The sequence below is a fragment of the Macaca fascicularis genome, chromosome 1, assembly GCF_037993035.2.
Source record: "Macaca fascicularis isolate 582-1 chromosome 1, T2T-MFA8v1.1".
Taxonomy (NCBI): domain Eukaryota; kingdom Metazoa; phylum Chordata; class Mammalia; order Primates; family Cercopithecidae; genus Macaca; species Macaca fascicularis.
In genome coordinates, this window is record NC_088375.1 from 70,757,931 (window position 1) to 70,779,268 (window position 21,338).

A 21,338-nucleotide genomic window follows, 5' to 3' on the forward strand; every position below is an offset into this window, starting at 1 on the left:
GGTTAAGTGTTTGTTACACTGACTTAAGCAGCTAAGGAATGCCCTTGTTCCAGCCTCAGAGAACTTGCCCCAGAAAGCAGCTAGGAATTTACGTAAGAGGACTCAGAAGGATGTGATTTCACTCCCTAACTGCCAGTTGATCTCACATGATAAAGTGAAGAGAAAGCAGGTACAAAACATTTTTAGAGAGTGGAGCCATCCGTGATTAAACCGAGGGCAGAGGGTGAGGCTGCTGCCAGTGCTGTGGATGGGTTCTGTCAGCATCCTTCCCTTCAGGACACCTGGATTAGCTCTGCACCGAGAGCAGTCCTTTTAAGTGTAAGGCAGTGCACATCCACAACCTAAGGTTCATTCTTTCTGTAAGCATTAAACAAGCCCGTCTGTGTACCAGGCCAGTGCTGTGCCCAGGGAATGCCAGGATGTGAGACACAAGCCCTGCCCTCACAATTGCAATACAGGATGGGTAAGCACCAAGTGCCATGAGGGCTCTTGTGTGTTTTGGAAAGATGATCCCAGGCTTTTGCTGCGGCTCCCCCTTCCCTGGAAAAGCTCAGGTTATACTCCCCTGCCTGCATTCACACTTCCTTGCCACCTCCCTCTGCATTCCCAATGGCTCCAGGTCCAAAGGATTTACCAATTGACTTGGGGCGGGGCAGGGAGCAAGAATACCTAAGCTAGGACGAGGAAGGTCAGGGAGGCATGACACCCAGGAAAGGAGAAGGGATGGTCATGAGGCTGTTCCAGGCCGGGATGCAGCCTGTGTGAATCCTAGGAGCAGAGGAAAAAGTGCCTTGTTTTGTTCTGCAGGTATGTAATTACTGAAGAAAATGACAAGTTTTTCTTTTTGTCTCATATTAACTTGGTTTGGATATACAACATATAGTAGATAGTCAAAGACAACAAGCGAATGCTTTATAAAAGGATTAGTCTGGAAAAGTTAGATGTGGGCCTGCGCAGAGGCAGGGGGATGGACTCACTGACCCCTGTGAGACACTTTCCCTTCCTGTACATCCAGGCTCCGAATTTTCAAGGCCTCCTTTCTCTTCCTTGACTCGGATTGTCTAAGCTACTTAACCAATGGACAGCCTTCCATCGAGCGGTTCCCCATCAGCTTTAAAACCTACTTCTCAGGAAACTACTTTCACCACGTTGTACTGGGGATTTACTGCAATGGCCGCTATGGCTCACTGGGTATGAGCCGCAGGGCTGAGCTGATGGACAAGCCATTGACTTTTCGGACTCTGAGTGACCTCATCTTTGACTTTGAGGACTCCTACAAGAAATACCTACACACAGTCAAGAAGGTCAAGATTGGACTGTACGTCCCCCATGAGCCTCATAGCTTCCAGCCCATTGAGTGGAAGCAGCTGGTCCTCAACGTCTCAAAGATGCTGAGGGCTGACATAAGGAAGGAGCTGGAGAAATACGCCAGGGACATGAGAATGAAGGTGGGTGCTGGGAAGACAAGAAAGCCATGCAGGAGAGCTCTTTTCCCATTCCTTTCTCTCCGCCTCTTGCTCCAGGCATCATTTTTCTAGGATGGTCAAACATTTCTTGAGGTTAAAGTCTCTCTTTGCACGTACTACTGCAAAGAAAACCATATAAAATCAGTTTAGATGTGACATTTAAAATAATGTCTTGTCCTGCAATTTCTTCTATGAAATCAGATCTAAAGTGTTAGTCATTTTATACTGAAGCTCTAGTTTGTTCTGTTTTGTTGATGTAGTAGGGTGACCAATTGTTCCAGTGTGCCTGGAACTGCGGGCCTTCCCAGGACAAGAGATTTCCAGTATTAAAACCTGGAAAACCTTACATGCTCGCCTTATATAGACTATACTCATACGTCCCTCTTCCCTCTCAGTTTTACCTCCAAAGTGATGTGATTCTCGCTTGTCCATGTCCCTCCAGGGCTTGTGCAGTCACTAAGAGAAAAGGATTATGCTGACTTCAGGCCTGGGTATGTTTAGCACTGGTGGACTTGTCATGTTCAGTCTGCAGGACCTGGAGTGACGATTCCTGGTCAATTAAAACCATTCTGTCATGTGTGTGGGATGGGAGCATCAGAGGAAGAACAAGCTGGTTTCTGGGGCAATGTAGATGGGACTTTGCCTTCATGAGGAGAGGAACTTGCCAAGCAGATAAACACAGCCCCGGTGTGGGGGCTGAGGCACTGGGCCGTGTTCCTCTCTCCACACGGCACGGGGCACAATGTGACCATCTGTATATCCGTCTTAGAAGTGGTGCCCTTGCTGCTTGACAGTACAGGACGAGAGAGAAACGTGTGTGTCTCCAGCCTCCTTTTTTTAGAAATCTTCCTGCTCAGTGCCTTCTAATCCATGGCGTCATGATTGGGCTGGGGGTGTGGGATGCGGTGCTGGAAGAAGACGTGAGGCTGGAGATCCTTTAGGAACCAGGGTGATTAACTCCTCACATCTCCTTCAGATCCTGAAACCTGCAAGTGCCCACTCTCCGACCCAAGTGAGAAGCCGGGGAAAATCCCTGTCCCCCAGAAGAAGACAGGCAAGCCCCCCGAGGAGGCTCGGCAGGCGAGACAAGTCGTGAGTAATATTTCCTCTTCCCCAACTCAAAGCCAAACACACACATTCAAGGGGTTGTCCTGGCCCATGGGGACAAAGCTGTGTCTTGGGCCTGGCATCTGAACCAGACAGCAATCTCCAAGAGGACTGCCCCTCATTCAGGGGACGTCTATGGAAAAGGATCCGCTGTGCACATCACCCCCATTGCCACTTCTGTGCTGTCAGTTGCACACACAAATGGAGGGATAAGTCCTAGGCAGAATGAGGTGAAGAATAGCCTGAAATGCAGGCAGCCCGGAGGGAGCTTCGGACTTAGAATTAGGAAACCTGGGGCTGGAACCGGCTCAGCTGCTTGGGGATGTCTTTGTTATCTTTCTGGGCATAAGTTTTTCTCACCCATAAAATGGGATTGTTAGAATTTATGAACTCTCCTAAAATTCTGTAGTCCTCTGTACCCAGCAGAAAGTGTGATAACCATCAGTGGACGGTGGTGTCAGAAACACCCACCAGCTCATCTTCTTCCTTGGCTAACTCTACCCTGTCCGTTTCAGCCCTGAGGCCAGTGATCCCACGTCTACTTCTTAGGTCAAAATAACCCACTTAAGCAATGACAGATTGGAGATGCTGGGGATGCCCAAATTCACCAGTGATTATCTGCTGGCAAATATTTGAACGATAGCCATCCTGGGAAAAAACACTGCTTTTCTAACAGTAGCAGCATGCTGTGTCACCCAGCCTCTTGCCATGCTGGGACCATGTGGCGCAGAGCACAGCGGGGCTTGGTTGAATCCCAACTCTGTCACATGTTAGTTGTGCAGCTGGGCACATCCTTCCTCCTCGGGGAGCCTTGGTTTCCTCATCCATGAAAGAATATCAAAATGCTCTCCTCACCTATCTGACAGGGTGGTTTGTAAAGATCCAGGTAGATGATGTAACGAGAGTGACTTGTCAACAGTGAACTGTGTTCACACAAGCACAGTATCATCGCCACATCAATCCTGTACAGTGAGCAGGGAACATTTTACAAGTTTTGTTTTCAGGTGAAGAAACCAGGACCCAAAAAGGGCTTGTTATCTTGTAAGTTCTGTACTGGTCAGTGGGAAGTGGGGCTGAAACCCAGCTCATCTGATTCTGGGAGGTGGCAGGGCAGAGTCGGGGAGGGTTCTGTTTTCAGAAGAACAGGACGGGACGAAGTACTTTCATTTCCAAGGATGGTTTTTTACTTGCCCCATTCCACATCCTAAAGCCAGTCCTGGGTTCAGCAGCTACTGCCACTAGGGCCTTGGTGACAATGGCTGTCGTTCTGGGCTGGAAAAGAGGGTGAGAGGTCACGTGTTCCCGGTAGCAAGAGAGGCTGAAGATGAGAATGGCTTCGGCATAGGTTTGTCCTTGTAGGGAGCAGGATGGCTTCCCACCTTTCACACGTGGCCTCCTGACCCCAATCCTCCCCCTGATGCTAGCCACTGCCCTTGACCCTTGACCCTAACCTTAGCCCTTACTCTCTCTCTCGCTTTGATTCAAACATCCATTAATTGCTGTCGCTGCACAAAGTAGTGGTTGTCTCAGAGGACTATGAACATAGAAACCCTTCCCAGAGGGTCATTTAGCATAGAGTGAGTGATCCAGCAATAGCAAGCTGCTCATAAAACAACTGATTTTGTCTGATTTATTATCTGTTTTGCCCAAGGAGGGCTGAGTCATTCCCTGAGGAGCTCCCAATCTTCAGCAAATGTCGAGCAGTCTATAAAAGCCTGCCCTTCCCTTTAGATTCTAGAATCCAGAGCACATGAAGGCCCAAGCATTCCGCCTGGCCGTGGATTCCTGCACAGAATGGCGGCTATTGATTTTGAAGACTAGTCCTGGTGGATCCATTTTACTCGGATCCACAGGGACATTGCATTCACAGGGCCATGTTGAGTCTTTAACCAGGAAATGTGACCATAAATGCGAGGGGATGGTAAAGATCCTAGAAACCATGGTAACAGGATGATGTCAGGAGTCAGGAGGTGGTGGTGGCTGTTTGGGAAATGTGGAGGAAGGAGAGTTTGAGTTTGGATGATGGAATGTGGAGTGCATCTTTGACATCAGGGGAATTGCTGAAAATGCAGACCTGGAGTTTGAGGAAGCTAGGGGATAAAGGTTGTATTGGAGCCATCTACTTAGAATTGCCAGTTGAAATGACAGCCAGATAAGTCTGTGAGCAAAGAAAGTAGAGAAAAAAGAAATGGCTGGACGTGGTGGTTCATGCCTGTAATCCCAACACTTTGGGAGGCTAAGGAGAGATAATTGCTTGAGCCCAGGCGTTTGAGACCAGCATGCCTATGCCACATAGGGAGACCCTGTCTTTACAACAACAACAGATTAGCCAGGCATGGTGATGCATGCCTGTAGTCTCAGCTTCTTGGGAGGCTGAGATGGGAGGATCTCTTGAGCCTGGCAATTCAAGCCTGGATAGCGCCATTGCACTCCAGTCTGGGCGAAGGAGTGAGGCCCTCTTACAAAAAAAAAAAAAAAATGATGACGAGGCCCTGAGGAAGCCCAAGAAAAAGAGGCAGAACAGAAGATGGAAAAGGAACAGTCAGAGAGGGAGAGGATGGATCAGGACTGTGAGCGCACCTGCGCCTGCAGAGGACAGCTGTCAGAGTGCAAAGCTACCGTGAGTGCAAAGCTACCTTCTGGTGTTGGGGCACCACTTGCCCTCTGCCCTCCTGCCCATCTGGCACACCAGAGTGGGCTGGGAATGGGGAGAAAGACCAGGGAAAGGGAGTGGTCACCTGAGGTCAGGAAGGAAGACCTGCAGGAAGAGGGCGACTCTCCTCCTGCCTCGCATGCCCCGGAGTGGACCGCAGCCCCACTGGGGGAAGCACAGAAGCACAGAGGTGATGGCTCATGGCTCAGCAGTGAAAACATAAGCTTTTCAAAAACGATGAGAAGTGGCTGCAACAAGGTGAGGAGGGGTGAGTTTCAAGGGGGAGAGGGGAAAGTAGTGGGGGAAGGAGAAGCGCTATGGACTGGGGTGACATTTAGAGAGGCAGTGTTGAGAGGGCTGAGGGGCTGGAACCAGCCTGGGAAAGGGAGTGAGAATGAGAGCTGATGGAGCTGATGCAGGCCAGGATTCGTTTTTCAAGAAGGAGCCCTGAACAGAGATGCAGCAACCTGATTTCTGACTCCAACTCTGCATGAACCAGCTTGTGGCTTTGAGCAAGCTGCTTCTCTGTGCCTCACCTGTGTAAGGGGACAGGGGACTTAGAGCAGATTATTCTAGGTAGTTTGTAAACTCTGTGGAGTTCCCCTGGGGCTTTTGTCTTTCTAGAATTGGAAGAGACCAGAGTGTCTTTGGACACATAGAGAAAATAACCAGGAGAAAGAAATGAATGTTCAAGAACAAAGGGATGAATGGAGCAAGATACATGAGCAGCTGGGGTCAGATGGGATGGAAGGCTACAGAGAGGGCTTAGAAGGTGGTGGGTGGGGGAGAGGGCAGGAGCAAAGGAAGGGGGGACATTAGGGAGAGCTTGACATACATGAGGAGGTAGAAGTTGAAGGACTGTACCTTAAGTGGCCTTTATCCTGCTGTGAAGGAGTTGAAGAAAGGGCCCAGCTGAGGACAGATAGATAGATCCTGCAGTCCTGTTCTCAACTCTGAGTGTGCACCAGCATCACCTGGAGGGTCTGTTGAAACAGAAGACTGCGGACCCCTTTCCCAGAGCTTCTGAGTCAGCAGATGTAGGATGGAGCCTGAGAACCTGTGTTTCTAATGATGCTGATCCTGCTGGTCCGGGGACCACACTTTGACATGTACCATTTGCTTCAGCCGCAGGCCTCCCCCTGTGTTTGATGAATCAGAATGGGAAAACTGAGTTGGTGGTTGACCCTAAAAAATAACAGTCACTGGCTGAAAGTACTGGGTCTGTTGAGAGGGTCAGATAAAGCCATTGGGTGTGATTTAGGGGCTCAGCCTTGTCCAGTGTCACCTGGATCTCTGGATAATGAGGTTGTGGAGGCGAAGTTAGGGGGTCTGACCCTGCGCTGGCTCCCATGTTTGGGCTCCAGTGAAGTCATTCTGGGAGGTGCCCACTGGTCACTCTCCTGGGGGCCAGACGGGGCCTCCGGTTCTTCATCCCCTAGGCCATGCCCATACACTAATCTCTGACTACTTTGTCACGCAGCCAAGGCAAGTGAGCACCCCTGCGCCTGCAGAGGACAGCTGTTAGGCTGCGCCAGCTGTGAGTGCAAAGCTCTCCCGCTCCCCTCCTACCCCGCTGGCACATCAGACTGGACCTGGGAATGGGGAGAAAGACCAGGGGAAGGGAGTGGTCTGTCACTTGAGGTCAGGAAGGAAGACCTGCAGGAAGAGGGGAATTCTCTTCCATCACCCTCCTCCCTTCATGCCCCAAAGTCGATCCCAGCCCCCCGTGGGGAAAGCCCCAGGAGCACGGAGGTGACGGCTCATGGTTCAGTGAAATCATAAACTTTTCAAAAAAGGTGAAGAGTGACTGCCACCTGCCTCAGAATCCCCCTGACTCATGCCCCAGCCCCGGAGCCCTTCCTCCCAGGTAAACATTGATTCCCAAAAGTCCTCCTTCCTAAACTGCTCCCAGCAGGTCAGAGTCTTCGGGGTTTTTTTCCCCACAGCTAGGGCCGAGTGGCCTTGGAAGAATTTGACCATCCACAGAGCCCAGTTGGCTTGCAGGTGCCCGTGGACAATTTTGTATGTGCAAATCCAGTAAGGCCATGGTTATTCTTGGTGGCAGAAACCCCTGCCACTTCTTTTCTCTCTCTCTAGCGCTTGGAGGTTGGGAGGGAACCCTAGAGGGCGCATATCTCAGCTGAAGTTTCGAACGGATTGAGGTGTTCCAGGAGGGAAGATTCTCTCCCTAATTCCTCTGAAACCTTGACTTCTGAGTTGCAGGGCTGGGGAAGGGATTGCAGGGGCTACCGTGTAGGAGGGGGAAGAGAGGTGCGGGACGTGAGAATAAGAAGGGCTGTGAGAAGCCACAAGAACTGGAGCGCCAAGCCCCAGCTTCCCTCTCTAGATTCCAGCTCCTGCCATTCTGCCACACTCCACCCAGGGCGGCCGCATTCCTGGAGGTATGTTTGGAGAGAGGCAGCCCCTCAGCTTCCACCCGTGGCCTTCGCCAAGCAGGCTTTTCTCCAGGTAATCTTGCTTTTGGCGAGGAAATGAGAAAGTGACAAATACGGTCTTGACCCAATCACTGCACAAACTCCGGGAATCTCACTGTAAGATGCCAGGACTAGGGTTTGGTGACTCTTGTCGCTGTGCTATTCTGTCAGCATTACATAAGGCCATCGCGTCATTTCTAAATGTGTTGGGTGTCATAAGGAAGCCTGGGAGGGGCCCAAAGGGTGGAAAATTACCATAACAGGCGAGAGGCCCATCAGCTGTGGGGTCCCAGTCCCTGTCTGCCATGGATAATTTTAGTGGCATTATATCCCCATCCACCTCCTCCCTCCAGCTGGAGCGACTTCCAGCCTTGAATTCCTCTCCATTTTTGCACTTGTCTAAATAATCCCTTTTGAAAGAAGGATCAGTGTCACTGGGTTGACAAGAATCAGCTGAGTGGGAGGGCAGGTGAAGATGACTGTGTAGCATCTGTTGAGACCAAGTTTCAAGGGGGAAACCAGGACTCCCCCACCCTTCCACCCACGGGTCCTTTCTTACACTCCGCTCCCCTGGGAGTGTTTAAAGCACCTACTACACTGAATTGTCAAGTTTTTTCCTGTGGTTTGTAAAGAGGAAGGGAGAGGGAGGTTGCGATTCATGTTTCAAAGGCCATCTGTGAACTTAAACCAACTCCTTCCCAGCCCTGGGCCTCGGAACCCTTGCAGCTGTTCACTGAGGGGTGTTCCCAGGGGTTCTCAACTGGGTCAGCTCTGGGAGAGGAGGGTTAGAAATGTGGTGGGAGGTGGAAGTTTTTGCTTCTCACATCTCGGTAAAGTGAGGAAGCTCCTTGTTAGGGCCGGGGGTCTGAGACGTGAATGCCCCGCAAAGCCCAGGACCACCCTGCCCAATAAAGAACCGTTCCACCTCAAATGCCAACAGCGCCCTCGCTGGGAAGCTTCAGCGCTCTCTGAGGTCCTTTCCATTTCTGACAGTTCATGACTCTTGGCTTGCTGCCTATGACCTGGCGCTGGGCGAATTGGAGTGAGCAGATAGCAATTTTCTGGTTTTGCAGCCAGAGTGACCATGTGGAACGTTTTTCTCAATTGAGGCCAATGTTCCTGAGGACCCATGAGAACCTCTTCATCTTCTCTCCCCTGTGTGGCTGCTTTTTCCCGCTGTCCCTCCTCCTGTTTTCTTTGCTGGTCATCTTTCTTTGCCTCCCCTTTTCTTCCTCTTTGATTTCCCTTCTTCATCATCAATCTCTGTGGCAGTTCATGGCTCCAGTAGGCTCTGTCTGCCCTGCTGGACACCCTGGGGGTCCCAGAGGTTAGTAAGCCCTGAAAGCCCATCTCCTTTCACTGCAGGGCCTCTAGCTGGACAATGGGATTCCTGCTCCATTCTGTCAGGAAGGATTACGTATGTCCAGACATCTGGTTGAGTGAGGGCAGAGGTTGTTTTAATGAGGTCATCGAGAAAATTTGATTCCATGGTCTAATCACATTGACTGGTGCCCAAGAAGTAATTCTCCTTAGATCCCAAGTGAGAAATATCCCCAGTGGGAAAAGGAGATTTCCTTAGGGTGGAAAGTAGAGGGAATCAAAAAAACAAAACAAAACAAAAACAAAAAACAAACAAACAAACAAACAACACTAGGAAGGCTATGAAGGGAAAAGCTAAACATCCAAGATGGTGAAGGGGCAGTTTCTACTCCATTGACTGCCTGGTCAGTTCCCCCAGGGAAATTCATGTGGCCCAAAGTCCCCAGGGATGCTTGATGGAGTGATGGGCCTCATCAGAAAAGACCACCTCAGACAGAGCGAGCCAGGAGCCTCTGTGAGCTCCCCAGGGTCACACAGGGTCAGACAAGGGCAGACAGGGTGAGGTTTCCTAGAGCTGAGGGGTTCTTGTCCCAGAAAGGAGAAGTGACATCAGAGCCTGGAAACTGTGCCCTGGAATCTCCAACAGTTGGCCTATGGCCAGAGTCTCCTGCCTGGGGAGAGCTCAAAGGGATGGGCACCGGCTGAAAAATCTCTTCTGGGCCGAATCCGTCTTGGCTGAGGCCTCCGTTTACATAGCAATGTCAGCTGTCTGCCCTGGCAGCTGCCAGCAGCGGTGCCTTCCATTCAGGGAAGCAAGGAATGTGAGGGAGGAGCGGACTGGCCTGGAATGAGGGTGACCGGTGTGAATGAACCTTCCTTCATCCCTGTGTCGGTCTAGCTGAGGCCATGCTGTGCCTCTGCGGCCTACCCAGATAGGCAGTGTATGCTAAATCGGGGCCTGGTCTGACCTGATTCCGGCCAGACTCCACAAGAATGGGGGCCCTGGGGTCTTTGCTTAAACTTGTAAATGCTGGGCCGAGAGCACCCCTGGTTTAATCTCTTCCACACTCTTAACATCGGGATTAAGAGTCTAACGGTAGAGTGGCACCTTTCCCACACATCCCTTCCTGGACTCCTGAGCCTGCAGGCTGTACCGCCAGTCTGGCCTTTGTATTTCTGTGTGAGGGTGAGCACCTGCCAGCACATGTGCCCAGATATGGCCCTCGGTCAGAGATGCGGAAGAGAGACTGGGTGGTTGAGGGAACCTGGTGAACTTCCTCTCCTCTTCCTATTTCTTTTCTTAAACCTCATCTCTTCCAGATACACTCCTATGCATGTTCAGCCTTGGGATGTGTTGATGTCTCCGCTCCATCACTTTCTGGTTCTGAGGCTTCTTGTGGTTGCACAGATGGCACCATCTGGTCGGGCCGAGCTCTTCCTCTGCACCGAGGCTGCCTCAGAGTGTGAAGGGCTTGGTGTGCGACTGTCAAAGTTGAGGTAGCAGTGGCGGAGACTAGTAGGATTTTTCACAGAATAACTTCTCTGTGGAGCCACCACCCTGCTCTCCCCAGCCTACCTCCTGCTTTGAGCAGCCTCTGTCCACCTGGCTGCGGGAATGCAGACCGTCATTGGGGTTAAGCGTAGCCTTGGGGTCAGGCCATCAAGCTTTCACCCTAGCTCACTCTGAGTCCATTCACTTCACAACAGGTGAGGCTGGGACTATCCCCTGCGTGCGGATATCGTTCCTCCTGCAAAGTGAGTCAAAGGAAAGTTTTCTACTCTCTTTCCCCTAAGACAAAATGTTGCCTGAGAATCTTGAAAAAAGAAAATTCTTTCCTTTCTTTGCCTTGTTTGGAGGAGGATGGCAGGGGGGTGGGGTTGGAGAAATATATTAGTCTAAAATAATAACCCTGGATCCGATGAGAGGTTCTGGGCAAGTGCAGACCCGGCTGAATCATCATCCTAGTGCTCGTGTTTCTTAAAAATAAACCCCCTTGCAATATTCTAATTATAGCTGGGGGAGCACTTGGAAGAGGCCTCTCTACACACAATAGCTCACCCAGCTCTGGTCCTGAGATGAGCTGGCAAGGACTGAACAGCATTTCTGGCTGGGCCCCACAGGCAGGTGGCATGCTGTGATAACCTACTTCTGCCCTATGCCAGCCAAGGAAATTGCAGCCGTGGTTGCTGTAAAAGAAAAGGATTTCATCTTCTGGGCAGTTCACCAGGAATCTCAGTTTAGCTCATTTTCTGCCAATATTAGCCCTTTTCTTCTCCTGGGTTCTGGGTACTTAGTGGAAGGCCACGTGGCAGGGCTGGGGATACAGAAGAAGATGACCTAGTCCCTTTCCTTTGGAAGCACTCAAGCTGTTGATGCATTCAGCTTAATGAGTAGGCAGGTTCTCCACATGGCTTTCAGGGGTAAAGCACACCCGCTCCAATACAGAAAATAAATGTTCTTCCTGCTTGTTAATTCTGAAAATGTTGTCATGGTAACTTGAATCCCTGGCTTAGGACTTTGTCTCTAAAATAAAATATCCCATGATGAAAGTAACAGATGATTCCCTATCATCCATTTACATGTTAGTGAGAATTTGATTGATAGGTACATATTCCGCAGTGGGATTCATAGATGAATTTCCTTGGTCCCTGCTTTCAAATTGTTCACAATCTCTGAGGCAGGGGTAAGGGTTATGAATTGGCAGGATTCTTGAACAGATGTTGTCTTAGTCCATTTTGTGTTGTTGTAACAGAATACCTGAGACTGGGTCCTTTATAATGAACAGGAAATGTATGTATTGGCCCATGGTTCTGGATGCTGAGAAACCCAAGATCAAGTGGCTGACATCTGGTGAGATCCTTCTTGTTGCCCTGTCCCATGACAGAAGGGCAAAGGAGGGAGAGAGGAAAGAGAGTAAGCACGAGTGAGCAAAGGGGCCAAACTCATTCTTTTATAAGAAACCCGCTCCTGAGAAAACAACACTAATCTATTCATGAGGGTGATGCCCCAGGATCCACACACCTCCCACTAAGCCCTGCCTCCCAACCCCACTGCACCGAGGATCGAGTTTCCAAAGGATCCACACCCCTCCCACTAAGCCCTGCCTCCCAACCCCACTGCACTGAGGATCCAGTTTCCAAAGGATCCACACACCTCCCACTAAGCCCTGCCTCCCAACCCCACTGCACCGAGGATCGAGTTTCCAAAGGATCCACACACCTCCCACTAAGCCCTGCCTGCCAACCCCACTGCACCGAGGATCCAGTTTCCAAACCCATGAACTTTGGGGGACACATTTAAGCCACAACAAATGTACCAAAGAAAATGACAGAGCATACAGAGCAAGTAGTGGATTGTGACGGTAGGGAGTCAGAAAATAAGTCCTGAAGTAAGTGACATTTGGGATGGCCCTCTAAGGATGAGGAGATGTCAGGGAGAGCATTCTAGACAGGAGACAGCATAAGCCAAGGTGCAGAGGCAGGAGTGGCCATGGTGTCCTTCGCAGATGCTTGGAAAGATGCTTTGAGCTGGCAGAGGAAGGGGGAAGTTTGCATTGTGGTTAAGGGTGTGGGCTCTAGATTCTGGGGACCAACTCTGGTTCCAACGCCTGCTAACTGTGTGACTTTGCTTTGAGCAAGTTCCCTACCTTTCAGTACCTCCATTTTCTCTTCTATAAAATGGACAATACCAGTATCAACCCCATGGGTTATGGTGAGGATTAATTAATCCACGGAAACCTCTTAGAACAATGCCTGGCACATCGTTAAGTGCCTGAATACATAAAAGCTATTTATAATGGTGATTTCCTGGTACCTGGAAGGCATGGGAAAACTGGTGCAAGTGCCAGGGAAAGACTAAAAAAAAAGAGTCCAAAGGTTCCCAAGTTAAATTTCATCTATTTTCAAAGGTGCCAGTAGCAGAACACAGGTAATGGTAGAGTGAAGTTTAAGAAACACTCCTGACCTCGTGATCCGCCCGTCTCGGCCTCCCAAAGTGCTGGGACTACAGGCTTGAGCCCATCCTGGCTAACACGGTGAAACCCCGTCTCTACTAAAAAAATACAAAAAACTAGCCGGGTGCGGTGGCAGGCGCCTGTAGTCCCAACTGCTCGGGAGGCTGAGGCAGGAGAATGGCGTAAACCCGGGAGGCGGAGCTTGCAGTGAGCTGAGATCCGGCCACTGCACTCCAGCCTGGGCGGTAGCGAGACTCCGTCTCAAAAAAAAAAAAAAAAAAAAAAAGAAACACATGAACTACAAAAAAAATTTATGGACTGAGGGGCTCCAAAGTGAGGAATTAAGGCAAGTGGCCAGAAAGTGGCTTCTCAAGGAGGTGGCAGGCCTGTGGCTAGTTAGCTACAGTGATCCCAGTGAGCCTCCATGACAGGGATGAGCGGGTGGGTTTTGTTTTCTCCCTGAGCCTACCCTGTAGGCTCTCCTGGCCACTGACTTTCCAGGATAGACTGTCCGGCACAGGACTGAGAGAGAGAACAGGTCAGTGCAGATCTAGTCCAACAACTTGAAAATACTATGAAGCTAGTGTCTTATTTTCTTATATGAAGGGCAGCATATTTAGAGTTTCAGAAGGAGGAGAGGTGTGACTTGGTGTTGAGGAAGATGCCAGGCCAGGAAGGGAGCATATGTAAGAAAGCTTCAGAAACTGGGATGAGCTAACTGGTAGGTCCTACAAGGACCATGGAACAAGCGTCTCTTGTTAAGCACATGCACTGCTTAATTTTCAGAGACAACAGGAGATCTAAAGAGCTACCATGGCTTAGGTCCTACATAGTTTGCAGGGTTACAGGGAAGAAGACTGACTCTTAGAAGTGAGTGTGACTCCTGACTTCATTTGGACTGTGGCCATTCCTCCTGAGTTAGAACTTGCTAGGAACATGTTCTCCATACTCCACACAGTAACCTTCCTCAGGTTGACTTAGCACCCACTATTAGTGGAACAGATTTGGCTAAGGTTGGGTGTAAGCTGTAGCTTAAACATAATTCACTTTTTTTTTTTTTTCTTTTTTTGAGAAATTCCAGCCTGCATTTCCAGGCTGGAATGCAGTTGTGTGATCTAGGCTCACCACAACTTCCACTTCCTGGGTTCAAGCAATCTTCCCATCTCAGCCTTCCAAGTAGCTGGGACTACAGTTGCATGTACCACATCTGGCTAATTTTTTTGCATTTTCTTTTTTTTTTTTTTGTAGAGATGGGGTTTCACCATGTTGCCTAGGCTGGTCTGAAACTCCTGGGCTCAAGTGATCCTCCCTTAGCAGCCTCCCAGCTTGTAGTGCTGGTACTACAAGCATGACCCACTGCACCAGCCATGATTCACTTTTATGTAAAAGCAGCTCAACAGAGGTGGTGGAAATGGGCTTCCTGCTGCGCTGCCATCTTTAGAACCCATCTCTTTTTTTTAATTTTTTGAGACAGAATCTCACTCTGTTGTTCAGGGTAGAGTGCAGTGGCGCATCCTTGGCTCACTGCAACCTCCACTTCCCAGGTTCCAGCGATTCTGCCTCAGCCTCCCGAGTAGCTGCGACTACAGGAATGCACCACATACCCGGCTGTTTTTTTGTATTTTTAGTAGAGATGGGGTTTCACCATGTTGGTCAGGCTGGTCTCAAACTCCTGACCTCAAATGATCCACCCACCTCAGCCTCCCAAAGTGCTGGAATTATAGACCTAAGCCACTATGCCCAGCCCTAGAGATCATCTTGAGGTCCCCACTCCAGCCATCACTTCCATGTTCCCATCAGTAGGAAGAACAAAGGAAAGAAAAAGTTGAAGGGCACATATCAGTTGTCTTTTGAAGACATGTCTGCTAACTGCCACACCACACTTGCATTTAAATCTCACTGGCTACAACTTAGTCTGAGGCCATGCCTGGGTACAGGGAGGCTGGAAGATAGACTTTGTATTCAAGGCAGTTATACACCTAGCTAAAAGTCAGGGATGGGAGACGGGGGTGTTTACTAAAGAAGGGAAGAGTGAATGTGGAAGGGCAACTAATAGACGCTGCCACACACAGATCGTTAGATAAATCAGTTATGAAAATCATCTAATACAAATGTAGTTTATATCTGGGTAAGAAATATATGCTTGGCTGGGCGCGGTGACTCAAGCCTGTAATCCCAGCACTTTGGGAGGCCGAGACGGGCGGATCACGAGGTCAGAAGATCAAGACCATCCTGGCTAACAAGGTGAAACCCCGTCTCTACTAAAAAATACAAAAAACTAGCAGGGCGAGGTGGCGGGCGCCTGTAGTCCCAGCTACTCGGGAGGCTGAGGCAGGAGAATGGCGTAAACCCGGGAGGCGGAGCTTGTAGTGAGCTGAGATCCGGCCACTGCACTCCAGCCTGGGTGACAGAGCTAGACTCCGTCTCAAAAAAAAAAAAAAAAAGAAAAAAGAAACATATGCTTACCTAGTTACAAAACCAGGAACGCTGGTGTGGAAATAGTATTTTACTAGCTCTAGGAAATGACCCGCATTTAATCTTTTTCTAAAGCAAGGAATGCATAGGTACTGCAGGTTTATCCTTTTGCCATATCCTGCAGGCAAATTGAATTTTTGATTGCTGAATTTTCTACAAGTGGGGCACACTGCGGAGAAGTGATTTACTTTTCTAACCACATTTTCGTCAGGCTGATGCTAATGTATGGGGAGTCTACTTGAGAAAGTCTCAAATTAGCTATTTGTAAAGATGACACCACCTCAGGCAAGGAGACAAAATGGAGGCTTCACTTCAGGCTTTATGAGAGAACCAGATGCATATGGACTCATTAAACCTGACTTGTGTGTAAGAACCCTGGTTCTCTCCACATTAGTGGGCTGAGGGCTAGGGTTGGAATATAAGTTTGAATCCCCAAGCAAATGTGTGTTCCTTTTCCTGTCAACCCAAGAATGGTCCTCATAGTGTCCTCTGGGGGCCACTCCTCCAGGCCTGTAGTAGTGGCTTTGTTTAGGGGAATGGCTAATCTCCAGGGCATGCAGAGGCTGGAGGACACCATCCCCTGAAGGCCAGAAGCCTTGAACTCTGATACAATGAGCTGGAGTCTACACACTGAAGTGTAGGGATTTCTACTGGCAGTCAGCTGTGTTAATTAGCATCATGTGTATGTCCCAGGCACCATGGGGAGACACACAAAGAAATAAGAGGCATAATTCCTGATCGATAAAGGAGGGGACATGGTCAAGCTAAGAAATAAGGCTCATGCAACAGATAAGTAAGGTTACAAGTTATTTGAGTAGGGCCTAGTCAGGGACAGTTTCTTGACCACCTTGAGCAGTCAGGTTTCAGAAGGGATGATCAGACTGTTGATGACTGTTCCTCCCCATCTGAGAGAGAGAGAAAGAGAGACAGAGAGAGAGTAGTGGAATTGCTGGCAGAGATTAATGCCATTTACTGAGCTGTGCTTTAGATAGAAGCTAGCTGTTGATTTCTAGTTCTATCAACATTGAATTAATTGGACCACTTTTATGCCAGGGAAAAACCATTAGCTGTTAGGAAATCTTCCAAGGGCATCAACTAAGAAAGCTTCTAACAATTACGTTTTCTTTTTGGTCTGTTTTTTTTTTTTAAATACTTAAGAACAAGGTTTGGCAGGGTGCAGTGGCTCATGCCTGTAATCCCAGCATTGTGGCAGGCCGAGGCGGGGAGATCACCTGAGGTCAGGAGTTCGAGACCAGCCTGACCAACATGGTGAAACCCAGTGTCTACCAAAAATACAAAATTGGCCAGGTGTGGTGGCATGTGCCTGTAATCCCAGCTACTCGGGAGGCTGAGGCAGCAGAATCGCTTGAACCTGGGAGGCAGAGGTTGCAGTGAGCCAAGATTGTTCCACTGCACTCCAGCCTGGGCAACAAGGGCAAAACTCCGTCTCAAAAAAACAAAAACAAAAACCGACGTTCATGTGTAACCTAAACATGTCTTTTTCTTGCAAAAATGGATGTGAAACTTTTGAATTAGAACTCACTAGCCATACTGAACATCCTAATCTTGATTCATCTCAGTTCTCTCTTATCCAAGGTGAGAAGAGGCTCATTAAGAAATGGAAAAGTTGTAAGACACATTGTGAGATTGTTTAGGCATAGTTGTATTTTGGAAGTCATTTAGGATGCATCTTTAATGAAGACAGATGATGTGCTACTGAATGTTGTATTTCCCAGCTTGAAGTACTTTCTCACCTGACTTTGCATAATTGCTTAGTTGTAGTTTTATGTTGGAAGTGACTTTAGCATGTTTTTAGGGAAGAGATGTTTCACCACTGAGTGTTTCCACACTGACATGCTTTTTCAGATGAATCCTAAGATTCACCTTGATTTTTATACATTTAAGCCTGGAACATTAACCCTCTCCCTGGGAATGTGAGTCGTCTTTGATTCCTTGGCTTTCTTCAGGGCACATACACTAGGAAGCCAATGTTTCAAGGAGAATTCGACTCCGATTGTTGGCTCTACTGTAGTGTATGTGACTTTTAGATCCTTGCAAGGTTCAAGGGTATTGGGTTTCAAAAGTTTTAGTGTGACCAAATTCAGGCTTAAAGCTGCAAAAGCTCATTCAACACTCTGAAAACTCTCCTGAACTCTACACTGAAAGTCTGTTAAAATGTTCCTTAAAACCTTTAGAGGTGGACTTAAGAACAAGAAGTAGAGTTGTGAGCTAAGACTAGCAGGTTGGGGGAATGGGAGGATGAGGCAAGTATCAGAAGGATTAGGAAAACCGAATAGAGGCCCTTGAAAATGCTCAGTTATCTTTCTTTGTCCCATCCTCTCTCCTCCACCTATTTCTGTCTTTTACCCTTAGGCCTGCACTGCCTGAAAAGAAGGTGGCTGATCTAAGCACTCTGAATGAAGTGGGCTATCAAATCCGAATTTAGCCAAGCCATACCGGCCAGCAAGAGGGTTTCTGTGGTGCTTCTCTCTGCACTTTACCCAGCATCTTCAGGAGGAACTGCAACTATTTATTAAGAACTTGTGAATTTTATTTTTAAGGATTCACCTGGAAATAGAATCTGAGTGGGTGGTAACCATTAGCTTTAAAAAATTCACTAAGAGGCACCATGAAAATGCTGAAGTAATAAACCCCACTGGGGTTGGACTATGTCCCTCACTCAAGATCTTAAGGATAACAACCATAACTGTAGTTTTATATTTTTCCATTTACCTACTTTCTTTCACTTGCTTTGAACATTATGCCTCACCAATAGTAAATGTTCATGAAATAATCTCTTGAACTTTTGGTATAGTAAGGTAACTCAAACAGTATTACTGTCTTTTTCAGCAATAACAGAAAGCAAAAATGGGTGGGTTTTTTTTAAGCAGTTAATATTACCTCAGCATTTTGACATCAGATATGCAAACTTAATGGCGTTTTGTTTTTTTATATTCTATTTATATTCTTTCCCCAGTATTTCCCATGGGGATCTCCACAAGCTTGAAGTTTTTTCCTGGTGCACACACATGATGAGATTTAAGGTATTATATGCAAGTGTTTTACTAAAAAGCACTGAAATTCTTCTGGCAATACAAGAACCATTTTCAGGATCTTGGAGTTACTTCCTTCTTAATCTTTCTTAAAGCATTCACTGATGTTTTTTCAAAATGAAACAAAAATATCACATTGAGAAGCTAGTCTATGTTCTGTCACTAACATTTAAACTTTGCAGACTCTAGCAAAAAGCACAAGAGGTCATGTACTATTATACAAATTTCGCAGTACTGGATTACCTCTGGACACTAACACACTCAGGCAAAGAAACCAGGAGTGATGATCAGGTCTTCAGAACCAAAAAACCTTTCTATTCACATTTCATCTGATTTTTAAACTGAAGCAGGCTTTGATTCTTCTGAAGGACGCAAAGAATCAAACTAAGGGAGGACTCACTGTTGTTAAAGATGTGTTCTGATGTCTTATATTAAGACCAAATGTGACATAATGTGATTATCTTCCAGTACTTTGCTTTTACCTACCACTTCATGACATTTTAGGAATGAGTATTGGAAAATATAACGAATTAGAAAAGCAGCACTTTTTTTTTTAATGGAGAAATCTTCAGTCCAGTGTTAGATCTTATAGTGTGATTCAGTCCCTAAGCACGGAATGAATGTCTGGCCTGCATATGGTAGTTACAGTGTAACCTCTGGCTGCAGACCACAGAGGACAACCCTAACAGCATAGTCTTGTATGGTATAAATATCAAGAGTACAGCTTCTATTTCATTTGCTTTATCTTAGCAACAATGCCAACTCAGGAGACCAGACAGCCGATTTCAGTGAAGTCTGGTAGTCAACAGATGTTATTTCAGTCTCAGTGCATGTCTTCTGGCTTTCTTTGACTGAAGGTGTCTATAGGAAGGAAGTTAAAAAAATATATCCTCATTGAGATTCTTTACCAATTCTTTACAAGATTTCTGGCGGTGACAGGGAAAGCAAAAGGACTTCATCCTTTAGCTATGTGCACAAGAGCTTACTTTACCCTAAAAATCAGTATTATTAATGAAAAGTACTGTTTTCTTAAAAAAAGAAGTCTAATGTCATGTAGATGAACAAGAACAAGGATACATCTCCATTAGATTAAAATGTAGCACAGGGTTAAAAATTCTCAGTTTAATCTCTTTAAAACAGTATTATCAGAGTTTAAAATGAGTTATCTCTGTCTATCTTCACACAGCAAACCCATTTGCAGCCTCTTGGTCACATGTATTCAGATGTTTGAAATAGTGAATCATTTCATTTTCATTCTAAAACAATACTGACTTAAACATATACCTTCTGTTTGTCAATCTGAAACTTGCTTACATCTAGTAAGTACACCTCTTATAACACTGCATCCATTCTAAGAGTTGGAATTTATTTTTGCCCAAGTATTAAGTACTGTTACATCTAAAATACAGAATGTCAAATGGTTGCATAGCTTGTTTCCCACAACAAGGAGGAAAAGAATAGGAATACAAACTCTGTAATATGCTGATATAGAAGCCTTAGAACTGCCAACTGGCTTGATGGTTCAATTAGTAAACTAATTTCTCCCACACCCGCTCCCGCCCCAAAGCAAGGTTTAGTCACACAAACATGAAAGTACATTTAAAATGTCCTTAGTTGTCATCCTACTTTTATTGCCTATGGAATATGCTAATTTCTTAAAAAAAAAAAAAAAAGGGAAATGCACCAAACCCCTAAATTCTAGTGCAATAATTTAATAAAAAAAGACAAACAAACATGTTTTGTGCACCCCCCTCCCAAAGTTGATTTTAAGACTGGCTAGAATTCAAAATATAAAAAATAAAACTGAAGTGATATGAAATCGATTTTAAAAAGTTCTTAGTGCAAGAGAAATTTTATGTTTAAGCCATCATGGTAATATATGCAAAGTTTAAATGAATGACAGAAATCTTGATTTTAGACTGTATGTTGTGCTGTTTTGAGTACACTTTATTTCAGAAAGTGATATTTAGTATTTTCTATACACTCTGAAATCATGAGCATTTCACTTTTTCTAAGTCAATTATTTCATAAGGATTTTATTAATAGATATTGGTAAATAGAACTTTGGAAATCTTAATTCAGAATTCTTACTATACCTGAGGCTTTTGTAAGCTATAGTTTTATGTACAACCTTGTACAGTTTTTTTGACATACAATTCAGAACTTTGTTTATTCTCTTGGACTTTGTTCTGGCCAATACATTTTTTTTAAATCTTTAAGAAGAACTGTGATTGTTTTAGTGGGTATTTTTCTAAGTAAATGAAAACTTGTATAATGGTATTTTAGAGAATGCCAGATAAGTGCATGTTTCGAGTTAATGTTTTTCTCATCACTTGTATGTTTCTAACACAGCATGGGACTTTAATAAAACCATCCTGGAAACTTAACCATTGTTTTTCTTCTAAATATGTAAGTTGCAGCGGGGCTCAGCGGCTCAAGCCTGTAATGCCAGCACTATGGAGGCCGAGGCGGGGGAATCACCTGAGGTCAGGAGTTCGAGACCAGCCTGACCAACATGGTGAAACCCTGTCTCTACTAAAAATACAAAAAATTAGCCAGGCATAGTGGCGGGCACCTGTAATCCCAAGTATTTGGGAGGCTGAAGCAGGAGAATCGCTTGAACCTGGGAGGCGGAGGTTGCAGTGAGCTGAGATCCTGCCGACACACTCCAGCCCAAGCAACAGTGCAAGACTCAGTCTCAAAAAAAAAAAAAAAAGAAAGAAAAAAAAGTAAGATGGTGTGATTTTTTTTGGTCATCGTATTATATACTTATTCTAGTGAACCTGTTTATCATTCTTTCACCCTTCTTTCACAATCTGCAGACTCTATATTAAAAACTACTCTATTACTCTATTTTGACACATCTCAATTCACTC

The 21,338-nt window shown here is 46.7% G+C and overlaps 1 protein-coding gene and 1 long non-coding RNA gene across 3 annotated transcripts in view; one reads left to right on the forward strand and one right to left on the reverse strand.

Annotated features, from left to right (window-relative positions):
* Nucleotides 1–20,849, forward strand: part of VASH2 (vasohibin 2) — a 42,043-nt gene extending 21,194 nt beyond the window's left edge. For both annotated transcript variants that reach the window (XM_045396905.2, XM_005540808.4), the window contains 3 exons: nucleotides 1,067–1,448; nucleotides 2,443–2,558; nucleotides 17,783–20,849. In XM_045396905.2, coding sequence (XP_045252840.1) covers nucleotides 1,067–1,448; nucleotides 2,443–2,558; nucleotides 17,783–17,855 — 571 coding nt within the window. In that variant the 3' untranslated portion in view covers nucleotides 17,856–20,849. The remainder of the gene's footprint in view (nucleotides 1–1,066; nucleotides 1,449–2,442; nucleotides 2,559–17,782) is intronic.
* Nucleotides 836–6,365, reverse strand: LOC141409941 (uncharacterized). The gene is made up of 2 exons (XR_012432951.1): nucleotides 6,091–6,365; nucleotides 836–1,585 (listed from the first exon to the last, which is right to left on the reverse strand). It is a non-coding gene; the product is annotated as an uncharacterized lncRNA (long non-coding RNA).
* Nucleotides 20,850–21,338: the final 489 nt, after the last annotated feature.